Source organism: Gymnogyps californianus, chromosome 2, assembly GCF_018139145.2.
Source record: "Gymnogyps californianus isolate 813 chromosome 2, ASM1813914v2, whole genome shotgun sequence".
Taxonomy (NCBI): Eukaryota; Metazoa; Chordata; class Aves; order Accipitriformes; family Cathartidae; genus Gymnogyps; species Gymnogyps californianus.
This window is the reverse complement of record NC_059472.1, coordinates 132,637,848-132,658,238: the sequence shown is the minus strand read 5'-3', so window position 1 is coordinate 132,658,238 and position 20,391 is coordinate 132,637,848. Positions and strand designations below refer to the sequence as shown.

The window sequence follows — 20,391 nt, the reverse complement described above, 5'->3', positions numbered from 1 at the left end:
TTGCATGCTAGATGTGAAGCACTCTGAACTCACTATCAATTACTCGCGTTTAAGGATATGCATTTTACTCAAGTGTATCCAGCAACAGTTAGATCCAGTTCTTAAATTCAGAAAGTCACTTTGTTTTGTTGAGTGCTTCCTTTTTTTTAACAACTGATGAAAAATCATTATTCTTCTATTTTTGAGAGGCAAAGCTTTTGAGGGATACTAGCAATGTTTTATAGAGTTGGTAGTTTTGTGGGTTTTTGAAAAGATACAACTTTGCAAAAAGTATTTTACGTTTTTCTATTTTTTCTCTCTATGGAACTAAAAATGGAGGATATTGAGGTTCTGAGTTCTTTCATTTTCAGTTAGGAAAAAAGGTAGGGAAACAAGGAATTTGAATATAGAGAAAATAAAAATTAAAAACAACTTTAAAACACAAAATTTTCTAATGTCATACATTTTAAACTATTGTTGCATAAGGTTGAGCAGAACCACTGGCTTCCCAAATACATTACAAAATGTCTTTTGTAAAGACATTTGTCTTCACAAAATATAGCACAAATTCTCCTTCCCTTCCATTTTTCAGCAATTTCAAGATAGTACGTTATTCGTTTTACTTAAAATAGCTCTTATCCTCCTGCCTTTTTCATGACAACTTCACCCTGCTTGGTTCGCTTTCATGTCTGTACTTTCTCACATACTCAAAACAGAACTAGCACTAATTCCATGTTTTGCTGATACCATGATTTAGGTGTGTTGTTCACAGAACCATAAAATCACAGAATGGTTGAGGTAGGACGGGACCTCTGGAGGTCATCGGATCCAAACCCCTGCTCAAAATCAGGGTCAGCTAGAGCAAGTTGCTCAGGACCATGTCCAGTTGAGTTCTGGACATCTCCAAGGATGGAGACTCCACTACCTCTCTGGGTAACCTGTTCTAGTGTTTGATCACCCTCATACTAAATAAGTTTTTTCTTATGTTTAAGTAGAATTTCTTCAATTTCAGTTTGTGCCACTGCTTCTTGTCCTGTCACAAGACATCACCGAGAAGAGCCTGGCTCTGTCTTCTTTATTCCCTTCCATCAGGTATTTATACACAGTGGTAAGATCCTCCCATAGCCTTCTGTTCTCCAAGCTCAACTCCCAGTTGTCTCAGCCTCTCCTTGTAGGTCAGATACTCTACTCCCCTGATCATCTTCATGGTCATTTGCATACACTCCAGTACATCCACATGCCTCTTGTACTGGGAGTTCAGAACTGGACCTAACACTCCAGATGTGTCACACCAGTGCTGAGTAGAGGGGAATGATCACATCCCTTAGCCTGAGGGTAACACTCTTACTAATGCAGCCCAGGAGGCAGTTGGCTTTCTTTGCCACAAGGGCACATTTCTGGCTCATGTTCAACCTGCTGTCCACCAGGACCCTCAGGTCCTTTTCTGCAAAGCTGCTTTTCAGACAGTCAGTCCCCAGCCTGTACAGGAGCATGAGGTTATTTCTCCCAAATGCAGGACATTGCATTGGCCTTTGTTGAACTTCAGGAGATTCCTGTTGGCCCATCTCTCCAGCCTGTCAAGGTCCCTCTGAATGGCAGCACACCCATCTGGTGTATCGACCATTCCTCCCAATTTTGCATCACCTGCAAACTTGCTGAGGGTTGCACAGATTACATTAGATCGAGTGAATCTAGCTTAACCTTCTGAAGTCCCGTCTGTCTGCTTCTTAGAACAATGATCTTATAACAAGATAAACAAGATGCACCAAATTCTAGCACAGACAGGATAAGCTGTTGTTTATTATGATGGAGTTTATTGAGGCTAAACATAGTTGGAAAGCCACACACCCAGGCTTCCCAGGTGGGTCTCCTCAGTAGTTTATGATAATCTACGCCAGGGCTTCTCTCCCTTTGTCCCCCACCCCATCGTTGTCTTCACACTGATGTCCACTTGACCAAGAGGATCTGAGTGTAAGCTACCTGGCAGAAAAATCACCATGATCCTCCAAATTGGTATCTCCTGGGCCATGAATAGCATGGATTACAAGACAGCAGGCTGCAGCAGTCCTTGCTTGGACTGATTTTAATAGCTTTGGAATTGCACACTAAGACCTCAGTAAAGCTTCCTCCTTTCAGAGACAAAAAAGATTGCATTACAAACACCTGCTCACTAAGACTAAGTCTTTAATTTGAAAGGATTCAAAACATGACAATATTTCAAACATGATCAGTACAAACTTTGATGCAGTGACCTTACCGCAGAAGTGAGACGAGCAAGAATTTCAGCATTGGTTTCTGCCGTATCTTCTATTTTTTGATCAGGCCTTAAAAAAATAAAAATAAGATTTTATTATTTCTTTCATTCTATTTCAACATCTTTTGATTCCTGGAAAGCAAGGAACTGTGTAGCCACAGGCACTAATGTAAAAGGCCTTTTGAGATTCCACATCAAAATGATGACTGCAACATGACAATAATTAATTACGACAGAGTACACCCTTTGTCCCTTGCTGTCAAGAATGATTTTGATTGGACTAATGTAAAACAGTGAGAGACTTCTTCAGCTATAAAAATATGATGAAGAACTGAAGAATGCAGGACCCTCTTAGCTCAGAGTTGCTTATTTGAATGCATATTTTGCTCTGCTAAAAGCATACTCCATCAACAGAGCAAAGAGTTTTCTGTCTGCCTGCCACCCAGCTTTGCTAAGGTGTGGAGCAACACCTATGGAATGCAAGCTCACATTGATAAAAGCAGATAACATCAAAATCATTATGTGACAAATGAAGTTTGATATTTAAAAAAAAAATATGTGAAAATGAAAAGAATACATGTAAGAAGCCATAAATTAGCAAACTAAAGCAATGGCTGAGAACACTATTATGTTGTCTTGACAGTTACTCACAAGACAGAGAAACTTAACTGCTGTGGACAGCACGGGATAGGACCGTGTTTTTCTTTAAAACAGTCTAATTCACATCACTAAAACATCTGCGAGCCTTTTGGAAGGTTTATTGACAATCAGAAGAAAGATACCAATATGATAGGGTTATTACTATGGGAAGAAGAAAAAGAAAATGCCCTTGAGATCTTTACTTTTCATGGTATTCAAGAAGCATGGCATGCCAGCAAACTGAGCAGATACGCAAAACTGCAGCTGCTGTAATAAACATAAATCCCAGGTATTAGCAGAAGCTTCTATCTTTGACTAAATTATTTAATTGCTCGTATGCCTTGATGTGTTCAGGGAGAGAGCTGACAACATGTCTGGAATATGCAGCTGGTATATTGTGGTTCTTACATCCTACGTCCAAAAATTTATTTCCCTGATGAAAAAATTAAGGTCAGAAAGCACAGAATGACACATGCATTCATTTTGGGGCAAGCATATTCAGACCAAAATGGTAATTTAGATTAGAAATCACAATTATTTTCACAACTGCCTTTCCTATTTAAAGAAAAATGTGATTAAACATTTTAAGTGTTATAAACAGCCCAAAAGAAATAAATGAATGCAGTTTCATTTACAAAGACTGATTTATTCAGCCTTTCTCTTTATAATCTGGAATGAGATTAAAATAACTGACCTCTTTAGATGCCTATGTTTCCCTACACATCTGATCTCTTTTGATCTCTCAGAACCAGGCTAGGACCTGCTTCTTCTAAATTGGAGGCAAAAGATAGCAGCTCAGTAGACACAGCCACAGATGCAATCTATAAACCCAGAACAGCATATAGCATAGCTATTTCCGTCTTGGGCCTTTATCACTTCATCTTCTATTTAAAAATACTCCCAGTATTCATCTGCATATGAGCATCGAATACTGCTGAAACCATTAATACACTAAAAATTACAGTCAGCTCTCCAGAATCAGAGAGGAAGAGTGTATTATGATACTCAGGCTAATGGAAAAAAAGTAAGACAGAATGGATACTGAGGAACAGAATCAGGACAGATATCACCCTATTTTTTTTCAAAAGGGGCCGGCTAAGACCTCGTAGGGCTGGTACCAAACAGGAGCTACAAAGCCAAGGCAAACAAGCCTAATGCTTATACAGCTCAGTGGTCCTTGGGCTCGGTAATGTGTTAAGCAGAGCGAGATGCAGGGATGCTTGCCCTAGATCTGCATGCAGGCAAGTCAGGTCCAGCACAATTATTACTGTACACCACGTGAAAGCAACTACAGTGCTTCCCGACCTGCTGATGGAGGAAGCAATACGGATACACCCATGGTCCTGGGCCTGGACCTCAACTGTCCAATGTACATGTAGTGAGCCACTACATATGTCTCTACACTGGCTTTACAATCCACCTACAATGCCAACAAAAGAGCCATGGATACCTGACAGCTGTTTGCATTCAGCAAAATCTTTCCAGGAACTCCATAAGGCAGTAACTAAATGAATATCTCATCCTGGCTATTTGCATTAAAAACAAATTACTTTTAAGAATGGTTACTTTTCTGAAATTAATAAAGTGTAAATTATTTCAGGACAGAAGATGTAGAATATAGTGTAACACTTCTGAAAAGAAAATAACAAGCAATATGAGATAAAGAAAAAAAATCCCGTTAACTTCTCTTCAAATAATTTAAAAAAATATTATGGGATATATTTCAATAGTCTAAGGTACCCAAAGCATTCTTGAAATCTTCATTGAGTCTACCAGTGGTTCTGGGAATTAGGTGCTGTTATAAAAACCCCCATTTACAAAGAAGGAAATAGAAGGACACAAAGATTAAACACCTGATACAAAGCCATTGCAGTCACTGGAAAAGAATTCAGAAGACATTGGATGAGAGCCTAAGTGATTGTTCAAGCTTGTAAGGAAGTCCATGGCACAGCTTTCAATACAGATCTTTTGTTCCCAGGCTATTGCAATATTCACTTCTTTTCTATTCAAGTAGAATTGGCTGTGATTAACATAGCGCATCTAATGACCCCAAGAGGCCTCTGCATCAGTCCCATCTCATTTGACTACATTTACAGGGGCTCAGTCCTGTGGAATACACATAACGACATTAGCTTTCAGTTTAGTATGAGCTGCTAAAAATCCGCTATGTCCCGTCTTGTTTTTCACAGCAGATTCCCACCAATGTCACGTTTAATGTAGGGAATTTGCCAAGGTCAAAAGGCAACAGGGAGCATTTATTCAGGAACCGTAAGCAACGTCTCAGGCTTCAGAACGCTATTTTCAATGTAGAACTTACTACAGTATTATTTGGTAACACTGCTAATACTGACCAGAAACAAATACAAATCCATCAAACATCTGTACAGCAAGTCGAGACTGGGCCACGTTTATTTAATACGGTTTCCAGAAGAGCTGTGGAAGGAAGTCCCCAGAGCTGCTACTGCCTGCTCAGGTCTACAGACTCCTTCTGGGAGAGCAGATCCATGGTGCTCCAGAGAGACCCACTGAAACACCCAGCAGTCCAGGCAAGCGCAAGGCTGCTGCCCACCAGCTGCAGAGGAGACAGAGCTCGTCTGGCTCCCAGGACCACCAGGAGATGTCCAACGGTGCACAAGCCAGCAGTTGCTTCCGATTTCATCAAAAGCAGGGAATCTAATTAATAAGGTAAGAATTTCTCTGTCCCTATGTACATACAGAATTAATGCCGTCAATACAGACTATGAGAAAAACTAAGAAAAATGAATACAAAAACATTAAGTTACAAGAAAGACTATGCTTCTAATGGTAAGCAAAACAGCTTATATATTTGAGAAAAGACAAACACTCACTGCAAGGAAGAGTTTTTAGAATTGCCCTCTTTCTTCATGAAAAAGAGTATATGGGTTTATTTAAGCTGGTCAGATAACTTCAGCAAACACCTCATCACATCCATTCCCTTTCAGATTGTGTTTTAGCAGTGTATTATTTGCATCAAGCATGGAGAATCTTGAACCTGGAAAAGCCTCCTTTCCCTTTAATATCCCACTCCCTCAAGAGCATACCATTACTTAAAATTCGATTCCTTCAATATGTATTTTTTTAAAAAGCACCCTCACAATCTGACAGGTAAAACCTCCAGAAAATAATTCTTCAGTGACAATGTTCCCAAAAGGAATCCAACTTCAACTAAAATTTGAATAATGTGAGCAGGAAGGAGCTGGAAATGTACATTAACGAATAATTGTTCAATTCATGTGACAGGGATCATCCTCCACTAGAAATGACAGTTGCACTGGAGCGATAAAACAGCAATGCAGACTGTAAAATAGTGGTACTCGCTGGCCAAGATCAGCATGCAGGACACATTTTTAACTCAAACCTAAAAAGTCTTCAATCTATTTTCCTACCCAGCATCCTTCACGTAACACATCAATATGACCTATCTGTTCTGTCTTTTTGATTCAAAGCCTTTGTATGAGTAGTCATGAACCATGAAAAGTGGCCTGATTTGCAGTGATAATGAGGAAAATCCCAATTCCCACCGAAATCAAGATGAAATTGCCCTGATATTTAAGGGACAGCTAAACTGCTTAGCACCAGAGTAGGCTGGAAGACAAGAGTTTCTATTTGCAAAAATATTCAAAGATTTTCTCCCATATGAGTCATCTGCTGAGAAGATCACATTCAGTCCCCTGCTCTAGCCATTTTGGGGTCCTTTTCACTTGGCTACACTCACTCAAGCTGACCAAATAAATGCGTTTTCAAGGGAATCCCTGCTCCAGAACTGCCAGTTTCTGGTTGGTGAGGGCAGTCAGCAACAGGGGAGGGAATCATGTTTCTGCCCTGAGCCATGCATAGAAATTACTGAGATTTCTTCTACCAGCTCAACACATTTAAGAATCAGACTGAACACCTGAATTTAAGAAACCAGGCTTGCAACAGCTTACAGGGACTTTGGGCTTTGTGCTCCTTCAAAATATTTCCATTGGACATTTATTTGAGATAATGTGTTTTTAAAATCTAATATGTAGAGAAGGAAAGTACTTACAGAAGAAAGTTTTGTCTTTGACATCAAAAAAAATAAATCCTACTACTGGCAGAGTAATAGTTCTCCACAGTATAAGTATCAGGTTTGAGGATTCATCATGCTAGGGACAATGAAAGAATTGAACCCAACTTTTCTATCCAGGCCACCTCCTGCAGATTTGCCAAGGCATGAGGGGTCACGAGCCTCCAGACCTCTCATCGACACCTTCTTCCTATATTTTGGCCTCTCACTGTGGCACAAATAACTACGGTTTCCTTCTAGCTGCTCTACACAGACAACATTTAGAGTGCAGCTGTATCAGCACAGAGGGTGTGTTAACATCCAATAGTTAGGTGGAAGAGGAGATGTATAGGAAGCGAAACTCTTAAAGGGCATATTCTGGAAAAGGAATAATAATGTGAGAGTAGAGAGCTCTGTACATGCAGACAAACATGCAGCGGCAAACTAAAATCAGACGACTGAAGCTACCACACTCCTACGCATCCTCTCTATCCTTTTGATAGCTGGTCCTGACCCAGGACAAGGGCATCTGATCTGCTAGTCAATCAGCTCCACAGCATGCCTGCTGCCAAATTCGTGCCAAACCTCCAAATGTAAGAACAAACCCCAAAAAATAAAGCCACTTGCCCAGGTAATATAGCAAGCTAGAGTCAGCAAGCTGTTGTATAAGAACCACAATATGCCAAGGACTCCAAGTGGAGTGCCCCCATTTATCTGGTCACACTGACTTTCTCAGATGCTAATCCTAATGCAGATTATAGAAAAACCCATCTCTGCAAAGCTTGTCAACGCTGAAAAGAAAGCTGGCTCATTTGCACAGTGGTATGGGGGCAAACAGTGTCATTATAAGCCAGCCACTTACGAAACAGTCAGCAAAAGTTGCAAACAGCTGTATACGCACACTTACAGATTACACATGTCAATCCTGGGAGGAGACAATGGCAGTAATTGAAGTAGGAGCTTTACTCCATTCTTCCATCCTTCCTCTTTCTCAAATTCACAGAAAAGGTAGGTACATTCATCCGCTGAGAACTGGTAGAAAGCATGAGCGTCTTGAAAATAGAGTTGTCTGTCCACTGTTAGAAAAAATAACATTAGATAGCCTTTAAACCTTTACCATGTAAAGGTTCTGTGTCCCCACCACATTCTGTATTGCACCTGACTTTAATGCTGAGTTGCACCACCACACAGGGCAAAAGGATCGCAAGCTCAGCATAGAAGCAATCCACCCTCTTGTATTAACTCAGTGCATCCAAACAGGACAACCCCAAAACCTCGATTTGAAGATCTCCAGGCTCCTAAAATTCAAGCGTTAAGACTGCTGAGTATTTAATCAATTTTGGAATCAGTTCAGAATTAGGGGATAAAAACCTTCCACTTGTCAGATTTCTGAGGCTCGATTTCCGTTGGCTTCTAATCTGTTCTCACTAATGGCCAGGCACTAGTAAACAAAGTTCAATAATGGGGACGCAGTCCATCATTATCTCAGCTTCTCCTCAAATTCAGGGCTACTGGATTTGTAGACTAGACCTGGGTAAGATGATGCACCAGTACAACAGCTGTCTTTTTCCCTGGCATAATCGGGATTGAACTGGGATCGAAGGACGGGGTCCAAAGCCAAAAGCACAAGCTCCTGCTGGGAGAGTCATTCAGCCCTTGTTGAGGCTGCATGATCAGACATACTGTCAGTGTAGTTGGAGCAGAAGAAAACCTCTAAGTGTACTGTCAGTGTACATAAGCAGAAATCTTCCATAACACCTCACCTTTTCACAAGGAGGAAAGCTAAGTGTCTAGCACAGACCCCAGGGCAGGGTATGCTCTGAGTTGAGCTACCTAAGTAGTCCCAGCTACAAAGTACAGTCCATCAGATTTCCAGAGGCTGGTTACCGGTGTAATTATCGCCAACCACATTAGCTGGACCAAACACCTAGATTTGGTGGGGAAGGTGGGGATAGCTGGGTAGAACCTGGCATCACCACCACCTCAAGGAGCTGAATCCTCTCTCAATCCATTGTAAGCTAAAACCATGAAAAACAGAGAAAGGAAGGGAAGATCACTAATAGCTAGAGAAGTCATCTGGCGAAGCCATGATCTGTAGTGACTAAGCAGCTGCTGTCTTGTGAAAAACCTAAAAGAGCTTGAGGACAAAAAAAAATAGGCTGGAAAAGACATGCATGCTGTCTGCAACTTGGTAATAGGCAATTACATTTGCAAAAGCAAAAGGCAGGAAATTGCCTAAAAAAAGAGATTCATCTTTGGTATTTATGAAATGAAAGGTCAGAGGTGAACCTGCCAAAGAGATAGGAAAATAAACAACTGTCAAGAAAAATGGATCAATCTGCATTTTTTTTTTCTTTCCCTCCTTCCCCTCCCATCAAAAACGCGAGTCTTATCCTATGCAGGAGAAACTGATAGCCTTCCTCACACTAGAAGTACTATCAAGACTGACCTGATAATATAATGCCCATATCCAGGAGGAGCTGCCACACTCCAACTGCTGTAGATCTGCACTTAACAAAAGGGCACTGCTCCAAAAGCCAGTCTACCAGTTCTGATCCAACACAGCTTCTCCTGAAAATAAGCAAAACATCACTTCTTACACTACAGTGATGTTAAAATGCTCTTTTATAATAAAGAGCTATTTTTTATAGCTATTAAAAGTGAATCCTTTTGTTCAGCAGGGCAAACCCTTTGTCTCAATTACTAATTTTTGTAATCCGATTCATTTAAAGGGAAGAAATTATTCTGGCAAGTCTCAGGGGATGCCTCTAGTTACAATGAGGGAACTCATGTTAGATGAGTAAGTTCCCTTACATACCTAATTCATGTGGCACGCTTTACAATATGTAATATTTTTATCAATTTGTGCTGCATACAGACAGTCATCCAAAGATGTATAAGAGCTAAATAAAATCCAGCTTTTAGCCTCAGGATTTTATTTCCTTTCTGAGCACAGGCATAACCAATACAGCTACACAATATATGTGCAAGACCTTGAGTGTTGCTCTAGGATGTACTTCATCTTTCACATTATTGGTAAACTTATCTTTTTAAATCATAAAAAAAAAAATTGTGGCTTTTTCTTAAATACGGATATGAATGAATGGTGCTATAATAGAGACCTGCACATTTTGGCATAATTGAAAATAGGAGGAAGCATTTATGCTGTAATGCAACACAAATGGAAAATCACTTCATTACAGAAATAGTCCATAAATTACATGCAAAAATCACTCTGTAACTAAATCTTAGGACTCCAATTAATGTCTTTTATAACTCCAGACCAGGGCTGAATTTAATACTCTTTCTTTTCAACAAAATAACAAACACAATTGTATATGAAATCATAAGCAATTAAATTAATGGACATACAATCAGGCCACTGCTGCTTTCTGACAACTGACAAAGTAATATAAGAAAAGATATTAAAATACATGAGATTTTAAAGAATTTTTTTAGAAAATATTTTCGATTCTTATTAACACATGCAAAACCTTACTCTCAGAATGTACTCTCTTGTCAAATCAGGGCATGGACAAATGCAAATAAAACACATCCACTTGATTAAAATGAATTATCTTGGGTTACCTGCAAATGCCAGTAAGATACACCCTGTCTTTAATCAGGTCAGACGCTTGTAGAGTAAAAATATTCCTGAGAGCTCTCCCAGCACAGGAAGAACTTTCTCCATAAATCTGAATGAAAAGAGAAATTGAAAACTATGACAAACAGGGATTTATTCCTGCTGTAGTAAATTGCCTTGCCACTGTCCACTCCCTCCCTCTGAGCAATGCCTTCTCCCCAGCTAAATGACAAGCAAGCAGTCAAAGCCTCATAGGAAACGCACCCCAACTTCTGCCATACCCAGTTGTATCATGGGTTGCAGATGCCCCCATGAGCTGGACTACTTTTACATTTGCTGCCTTAGAAAAGCAGAGGTTTTACTATCTGTCAGCTTTACCTTTGAACAACAGACAAGTTCAAATGAAAACAAGTGTTATACTAGCAAAGCAAAAAGACTATATTAACCATTGCAAAACCAAACAAATACAGTTAAAATTAAACTTTATTCCATATGTATTTGAGTTAAATAATTTAATACAAGCCTAATACACATTGAAACACGATTTCATAGTTTCTTCTTTTTGTTCAGAAACTTTGGAGGTATCCTATGACAGCTACAGGTCAGTTCATCCGTACCTTGCCAGGAGGATTTGGTCTTTCAGAATAGACACACCTCTGACTTCCCGCACACCTAATTTCTACCTTACACCCCAAGGCTGCACATGGGTCTGTCAAAACAGGACCCAACTCCATCTTCCATAAAACCATGTTCCACCTGGACTCTGTATACCACTCCTTACTGATGAATTTAACTCAGGCTTCTGTTGTGATGTTTCCTCACCGTCCCAGCAAAATACATCAGTAACACAAATAACTAACTTGAAAGAAAAACAATGCCGTGGTTTCACCTTTTTTTGTTGTTGTTTGTTTCCTATGTTTAGGAATCTTTCAAGGAATGTAAAATAGTCCTGAGACAGTAAAGTCTTGTGAGATGCAAAAACAGAGCTCTCAAATATTGCAAAAGTAACCTAAACAGTGGCAATCGTTTAAATGGCTGGGAAGCGAGTGCACATCGGAATTCACAACAATTCAGTTTGCAAATTCAGTAATAGAAGCAGACAATTTCTAACACACACAAATTATAACTTGTTAACTAGATTTAACTGCAGGCCACATTCACAAGTGTCTTCAAAGCTATGATTAAGAGGTTGAACCAAAGCAAAAAGATTCCTAATATGTTGTTTGATGAAATGGAATTAAAAAGAAGCTTGACAAGTACCTTGTTTGAAGGAGTTTCCAAATAGGGATTTGAAATTCTTCTGGACAGGGTCTGTAAGACAATTTGGTAGAGCTTTAGTTTTGATTTTTGTATGGAAAAAAAGTAGCAGCAATCTAGGTCTTTTAGCTATTGAAATCTAAATAAAAAGTATTTATTAAATCATCTGAGTAGTCTAACTGAAGTCTCCAAATTTTTTTTTTTTTTTTCCACATCAGGAAAAAGTTTTGGTAAACTCAGTTCTGTGTTGTTTACTACATTTATTCTTGATCTGGAAAAGATGAGCAATGAGGTGGCAAAGTCTGTAGACAACACACAATTATTTGGGTCAGGAAAGACCAGAAATGACAGTGAAGAATTTCAAAATGAACCTAAAAAAAGATAGGTGAAAAGACAGTATCATGATGAGCTCAACATTAAAAGCAGCATGTACTAGAGGGAGAAAATGTAATTACACATGCTCTAATACCTCTTAAAGCAAACTTTATCAATTCAGTAAAGACACCTCAGGGTCACAGAACACTTCTCAAGGAAGACCACTCTTCTAAATGAAATTCTTAACTGTAGTTAAAAAAAAAATATTAGGATAAATAAGGAATAAAATGGTGACCTGCAGGGAGGTAACATTGCTCCAGTGTAGATCAGCATTATCTCTGCTGTGCCACATGCTGCACTCATAACAGCATCTCAGAAAAAGGACGCTCCAATGGTAGAGAGGATTCAGACAATAATAGTAGTAGGAACAATAAAGGATTTGGATAAATTTTAATATGAGAAGAGACAGAAAAGACTGTGACTATTTACCTTACAAAGGAGAGATTACAGGAGAAATAATGCAATTATACAAAATAATGAAATGACACAGAGAAAAGACAGACTTTCTGTCCTCTGTTTCATGTAACATGAGAATAACCGATCACTCAATGAAGTTAGAGAGGATTCATATTTGAAGGCTGTCGAGGTTTAACCCCAGCCAGCAATGAAGCACCACGCAGCCGCTTCCCTCCCTCCCCCCTCCCAGTGGGATGGGGAGGAGGGAAAAAAAAAGTAAAACTCGTGGGTTGAGATAAGAACAGTTTAATAACTAAAGTAAAATAAAATACACTACTAAATAATAATAATAATAACAACAATGATGCTATAATAATTGTAATGAAAAGGAATATAACAAAAAAAAAAAAAAAGAAGTAACACCCAAGAAAAGACAAGTGATGCACAATGCAATTGCTCACCACCCACTGACCAATGCCCAAGCAGTGATCCGCCCCTCCCGGCCAGCTCCCCCCTGTTTATATACTGGGCATGACGTTCTATGGTATGGAATACCCCTTTAGCTAGTTCGGGTCAGTTGTCCTGGCTATGCTCCCTCCCAGCTTCTTGTGCACCTCCTTGCTGGCAGAGCATGGGAAACTGAAAAGTCCTTGGCTTAAGATAAGCGCTACTTAGCAACAACTAAAACATCAGTGTGTTATCATCAACATCATTCTCACACTAAATCCAAAACACAGCACTATACCAGCTACTAAGAAGAAAATTAACTCTATCCCAGCTGAAACCAGGACAAGGAGATAGAAAGGAAAATGACACATAACTCTTCACAGCAGGGAAACGCAAAGGCCGAAACCTTACTGCTGATCAATAAAGATTGGGGATTTAAAGTTATAAAATTAACAGTGAACCAGAACTCTGGAAGGCAGAGACAGGATAAACATCTCTACAAGAGTCAGGTTACCCCACCTTTACTCACCATGATACTTCCATATCTTGTCAGTGTTAAAAGACAAGATATTGTCTACTCTAATGCTTACTGGCAACTTCTATGTTACTACAAGCCACACAAGACACAAATAAACATTGCCTCAAAGAAGTCTGGAAGTGGAACAGAAGACATTGTGCAGGTGCACTGGCAGCACAATGGGAGGATTGTGTGGTGCTCCCTCACATTATTCCAACTTGTAGGCAGCATAATTAGTTCCTCACTTTGAGAAGAATCCAATTCACACTTTGTATATTGTAATCATAAAAAAAAAATTGTCCTTCACACCCTGTAAGAATTACAGAATCCATATTTCAGTAACACCACCTGCTTTTTTCCCCCCTATATTCTTGTTACTGTCTTTTCAGAAAGGGAAGGGAAGTGACAAGGAACCACAGAAGCATCTAACGCTGTTTACCCTTCCACGCTCATCACAAATGTTAGTGTAGTTCCATGCGTAACAGTAGCTCCATATGGAAATACTATAACATAAAAGCTTAATTCCCCTCTCCCATACCCAACAAAGATGCCGTAAGAGTGCAACATTGCCTCAGATCCCTCTTACTCTTCCTAGTCGGCACGTCATTAACACCTCGGTTCTGCAGCAGGCCTACATACCACCACTTCACTTGGTTTCTGTCCAAGTCTTTCATTCAACAAGCCTCACTCCACTGCAGCAGCATGGTCGAAGCTTATACATCAGTTTCGCCCCTCCCTGCTCCATTCCCAGGCTGGTGCTAACGAAGTTATCATCAGCAAGCCAATTCCAGCAATGCTGGTGGGAACTACAGCCCCTGGCATTGCACTGGCCTGGTCCCCAGCATTCAGAGGGCAGCTGAGCCTCAGCCAGGGAAAATACTGCTACTGCAGGGTGCAGTTACACAACAGCGTAAGACCAAACTCAGCAAAAAGGACAAATTTGGTGGCCTTCTACGACAGAGTTACAGCATTGGTGGATAAGGGAAGAGTGACTGACGTCATCTACCTGGACTTGTGCAAAGGATTTCATACTGTCCCCCACACATCCTTGTCTCTAAAATGGAGAGACATGGATTTGACAGGTGGACCACTCGGTGGATAAGGAATTGGCTGGATGGCCGCACTTAAAGAGTTGCGGTTAACGGCTTGATGTCCAGGTGGAGACCAGTGACGAGTGGTGTCCCTCAGGAGTCTGGGACCAGTATTATTTAACATCTTTGTCAGGGACATGGACAGTGGGATTGAGTGCACCCTCAGCAAGTTTGTGGATGACACCAAGCTGAGTGGTGTGATTGATACTCTAGAGGGAAGGGATGCCATCCAGAGGGACCTTGACAGGCTAGAGAGGTGGGCCCATGCAAACCTCATGAAGTTCAAGGAGGCCAAGTGTATGGTCCTGCACCTGGGTCAGCGCAATCCCAAACATGGATACAGGCTGGGTGATGAGTGGATTGAGAGCGGCCCTGCAGACAAGGGCTTGGGGGTACTGGTGGATGAAAAATTCAATATGAGCCAGCAATGTGTGCTCGCAGCCCAGAACGCCAATTGCATCCTGGGCTGCATCAAAAGAAGTGTGGCCAGCAGGTCGAGGGAGGTGATTCTCCCCCTCTATTCCACTCTTGTGAGACCCCACCTGGAGGACTGCGTCCAGCTCTGGGGCCCCCTGCATAAGAAAGACGTGGACCAAGTGGGTCCAGAGCAAGGCCACGAAGATGATCAGGGGGCTGGAGCTCCTCCCTTATGAGGACAGGCTGAGAGAGTTGGGGTTGTTCAGCTGAGAGAAGCGAAAGCTCTGAGGAGACCTTATAGCAGCCTGCCAGTACTTAAAGGGGGCCTGCAGGAAAGATGGGGAGGGACTCTTTATCAAGGAGTGTAGTGATAGGATGAGAGGTAACAGTTTTAAACTGGAAGAGGGTAGATTTAGATTAGATATAAAGAAGAAATTCCAAGGAGTCTGCAAAAGGTGACTGAGGCTGAAAACTAGTAGAGAAAAAAAAAAAAATCTTCTAGTTTATCCTTCAAACCACACAGTGCTAGCTCTGGAGCAGGGGAAAGAGAAGGAATTCACAGCCCTGAAATGGGAGAAGGGAAGACAAGACAACGGCTTCTGTCGGTTGCAGCCTGAACCCGTATCAGCTTGGAACACGCATGAAACATTGGAGAGCCCAGGAGAGTACATTTAGCCTACCATGCAGGAATCTACACACACGAAATTTCTACAAATATAAGAAAATGAAAATTGCATAGGAGAAAATAAAACAAAAGTGGAAGTGGCATTCTGGAATAGAAAAAATTATCTTTCCTGTTGATGCTAGCGCAGCCTGTGTAATGTTGAAACACTGCAGTTAGCTGAAATTCATATCAAATTTTAGGAATTTATGTCCTAGCTACCAAGGTAGATCCCCTTTTCTTTTCCCCTTTTTTTTTTTTTTTTTTTTAAACTTGCCTCAATAAATAGCTAGCACAAAATCCCTTCATTTTGTGCTACTAGGCGCACCTCTGTTCAGCAGACTATACTTTGGCTGTCGGGGACAAACTGGGCAATCCCCTTCGAGAGAGGAAGAAGAGGGAGCGGATCGGGGGTCCAGGCTTTGTTGAAAACCCCAACCTTCAGGCTGCGGGGGGAGGGAAGCACCACTCCTCCCTGAAGGTATTTGGTAAATGTAGGCTGCTCCTCCCAAATGATTTTAACACACACACCCCGATTCAAAATAAATTTGCAAATAACTCTTAGAATGAGCTAAAATGTGCTTTTAAAGCAAATCCATTAGTCATCAAGCAAACAACTCATCTCTTGTGAAAACTACCTTGGAACAGCTATTGCTGCCCATGCCAAGTGCTGCTTTCCAGGCACTGCAACCCCGGCGTCCTCCTGTGCCTCTTCACCAGCTTGAGAAGCTTTGCCAAACCGTGTGTCGGGAAGGAGATGGGGATGCGGCAGCACGTACGGTCCTGGGACATATGTGGAGACCATACGTGGACGTAGGGTCCGGAGACCATATGTGGAGCAGATCCAGAGCGCTGGGTGTCCTCCAGGAGGGCTCTCCCAATGTACATGAGTAGGTGTGCATAGGTGGCTTCAGCTTCCCTGCTGGCGATGCAGGAAGAAAGAGGCAGGGAGCTGGTGCCTTGGGCTAAGCGATCAGGAGCATGAAGTATGAACGTGGCACAGGGATGGCATCCTAGCTTGGGGACACGATTTGCATGTGACAGGAGAGGACAGTTGGGACAGGTGGCCCAGGAGAAGGTTTTGGAATAGGACTGCTAGGATCCAAATCTGAATACAGCACAGATAATTTAGTCTGAAATTGGGAAAAATTACAAAGGAGTTTACTGTGGTATTTAAAACCACTAGAAACGCAGGGAGTAGAGCAACGGTGTTAAAAGAATGGGAGGATTAGTATAAAGTGACCAGCAAGTAATCTAAAACAACCAGAAGGAAATAATTCTTTACAATCCATATGACCAGCTCATGGAATTATGAGCCAAACAATCAAATACTCCAGCTAGGTTTTTAAAAGCAGTAGCTAATTCAATGACTGATACTACTATAAAAGGTCTGTATCTGGGTTTAAATTAGTATTGCTTCAACTGGACAATTATTTTTAAACAAGTTGAGAATCTCTGCCATTATTTAAAGCTAAGCAAGCAAGGATATTGATGATAGTATTTTAATATATAAGCACAAACTGATTTTTGAAAGGTTTGGAAAGAAATTCCCCCATGACATACTATACAACAAGCAAAGTGTACTAATGAAGGCACATTTTGGTCTCCATTGGAAAGATCAAGCTGTATCTTACTGTGAGATGCCGACTTAGTTCTTTACTCAGCAGAGTATTGAACTGGCTCCACTATAGCAACTCCCTATGCATTTATTACAACCTGGTTAATGTTCTTATCAAGGGCTAAAGATACTATAGACCATGTTTTCAGTCGTACCTTTTGGAGATACATTTGAATTTTCTCCTTGTTTTTAGATCTGGGATTTTGCTTTGGCCTCATCTCAACTTCAGAGAATGACTTGCCTACGAGTTGCTTGTGCTTTGCCTCCTGCCCAAGCTGTTCCAACAACTGCCGATATTTCTGCCATTGCCAGCACTGCAGTCATGGTAGCATCAGCAATGCTCCATACATCTGCTAGCAATTTAATCGCTATCATGCTCAGAAAGAAACAAAACAAGAGTGCTTGGAGCTCCTGTTCAAGTGCTTTCCTCAGCTGGGATTTAGTACAGTGGTAGCAGCCAGCAACCTGTCTACGCTAGAAGTCACGCTGTAACACTACAGAAGAGGCCATAAAAATTGTAGGAAAATAATAATTTCAAATATGGGACACAAATGTTTTGCCTTTCTTCTAAGAGCTGCTGATATTCCTGTGCAGTTAGCAAGAAAAAAAGGCTTTGGCAAAAATAAGGAAGTAAGAATTTTTTTTTATTAATCAAGATTATTTCTTTTTCTAAATCTTTTACAGCGGGATTTATATTAAAACTAAAAGAAACGAGAAAAGGCAGAATCAGGGCTCTTCCCCTCCAGCAAATTGCTTAAGCTTCCACTCCAAGTTTTTCAAATAACTAGGTTTTTAACTGGTTGCATTACCAAAAATTGAGCATAATGCCACATTAAGAGTTTGCAATGCACAATCAAACTTTACCTGTTTTCAGCTTACAACACACTCATCAGTATTTGTCTGCTTGATCAGGGCTTAATTTGCAAACATGCCCATGATCAACTCTACACTGCTGAGCAGTTCTAGGAACATTTTTGTGTACAAATATAACAAAACAATTGTTCATAGTTTCAGGGCACTATCACTATGTCCCTAAAGAATTCAGTATAGCACTTGCGCATTCCAAATTGGATTACTCAGTATACTTAAAATTAAGTAAATGCTTCAGTGTTGTGCTATTCTCAAAATATAAATAGCCTGAAAAAAAACCATCTCATTTTGAAATGCACATGGTGTAGCACAGACTACCTGGTAATGAGATCGTTTCTATTCCCTGACAGGGGGATTTCTGCAACTACTCAACACCTGAATCCTAAATTGGCTAATGTGACCACAAAGGAAATTATACATTCAGACAGATTTCCAACAAGCATTTAAGCATCCAAGCCTAAAATACACTTTCACAAGTATTCATGCTGAAAACTTCTCACGTTCCAACCGTGAGAGACAGCATACAGAAAAGGATCACAAATAAAGCTGAATCCAAGTTCACTCTCATAAACAATCATCTGTGCTTTTGTCTCTTCACTAATCATTCAACTCTAACAATACAGTGGCTCAGGAAAAATTAAAAAAATCCACCAGGGGTATTTACTTAATTTCCCTCAGGCTTCTCTCCCACTCCATGCACAAACCAAAAGGTAATTATTTTTTTTCCTAGACAGATTTCTTTCTCTCATTACAAACCATGACAATGATAATGCCATAACAGTGATAGAAACTACTGCAACTGTTACAACTGATGGAACCCTGTGGGTTTTTTTCTTCAAAAAGATTTGCTGGAGTTGCTAAAAGCAAGCAGCTATAATAATTAGAGTTTCCACTCCAGCCCTGATCTGAACATGAATCCTGGAACAAAGCTGGGCTGTACCTGCCCGACACACCCTCCTCAACCTGCAACACAAGAAGGCAGCAATTTCTGCAGGAGTAAATGCTCATTTATTCCCAGTGCTTACTCACGCCAGGCAAGGAGTGGGGGAAGGGAGAGAAAAATTACTGAACAATTTGCCTTATCACTTTGCCACCTTCGGATTTTTGCATTTGACATCGCTTGCTACTGTCTAAATTATAGGGGGTTTAAGCATAAAAAAGACATGGGTGCTGTGTTTAGTAGATGAAATGCTACCATTGTTTGAGGGTGGCTGGATATAGGGAGTGTTGTCATGAATCCCAATCTGTTTCCATGTGGCAGCAGATTTTTCCTCGTGGTTGCTAAGGCACAGCAAGCAGAGTTGGTTGGGAAGCTAGCTGACTTTCAGCAGATATCATTCATATGAAACCGTAGAATATGCCTGACTTTCTGCCAAATAATATTCATAACAAACAACCTTCCTCCACTGCTCCTCTTGAAACCCGCTGTCAGAATTCATGGATAACAAAGAACAACGAATGGAACAGTGCTCTCCATTAACATTTATTTAAGATTAAATATAAAACTCTTTATAAAGGATCCTTTATAAAAGATCTTCTTTATAAAGGAAAGATCTTCTCCTGATCACCTCAAACTTCATATACTTAGGTATAGCATAAAAAGGTCAAAAAGCTGTAAAAAGAGAAATCTGTATTCAGCAGAGCTTGCAATGTAGGGTTCCCAGGTGAGCCTGCAAAGCTCTCTGGAGAACCCCAAATGGGTCATTAGCGAAAGGAAACCGAAGAGTGTATTCTCACCTGTTTTCTGTATAAAAAGAACCTGCAATGAATCCGAGTAAGTTATTTCACAAAAGGGAAACCCACAAGTCATGGTTCATTCTCACCTCCCCCAAAACAGAAAGGGATCTGCGAAGAAAACGGCTGCTCTTTATAAAGACAAACAGTGCTCTTTAGGTTTAAAGACTTATTTCTGAGACGACAACAGTCAGGAAAGCAATGCGTTTAAGAAGTATTTCTGTATTTTCCAGGACCTACCAAACTAAATATGGCTGAATGGGTCTATGCTTCAAACAAAACTCTTTTTTAGTTAATCTGGCATAAGCCAGCCACTTTTAAGGTCTCCATAGCCTAGCAAGGAGTGTAATTTAGTGCGCAAGAGCAAATTTTGTTTGCAATGCCCTTTTCTTTACCCAAAAGAAGTTAAGAATAGAAAAGGATATCACAGAAGACAATATGGCAGGACTGGCTGGTTGCTCTGCTCCCTCTTCCCCAGTTCTACCATAGGAGAAAAGCCCTGGAT

The 20,391-nt window shown here is 40.6% G+C and overlaps 1 protein-coding gene across 1 annotated transcript in view; it reads right to left on the bottom strand.

Moving 5' to 3' along the window:
• RAPGEF5 (Rap guanine nucleotide exchange factor 5) overlaps nt 1–20,391 on the bottom strand; it is a 164,994-nt gene that overhangs the window by 123,065 nt on the left and 21,538 nt on the right. The window contains exons 2-6 of the mRNA XM_050891459.1: nt 11,764–11,814; nt 10,509–10,615; nt 9,370–9,491; nt 7,828–7,996; nt 2,237–2,303 (exon numbers count right to left, since the gene is read on the bottom strand). Of these exons, the coding sequence (XP_050747416.1) occupies nt 2,237–2,303; nt 7,828–7,996; nt 9,370–9,491; nt 10,509–10,615; nt 11,764–11,814 (516 nt within the window). The remainder of the gene's footprint in view (nt 1–2,236; nt 2,304–7,827; nt 7,997–9,369; nt 9,492–10,508; nt 10,616–11,763; nt 11,815–20,391) is intronic.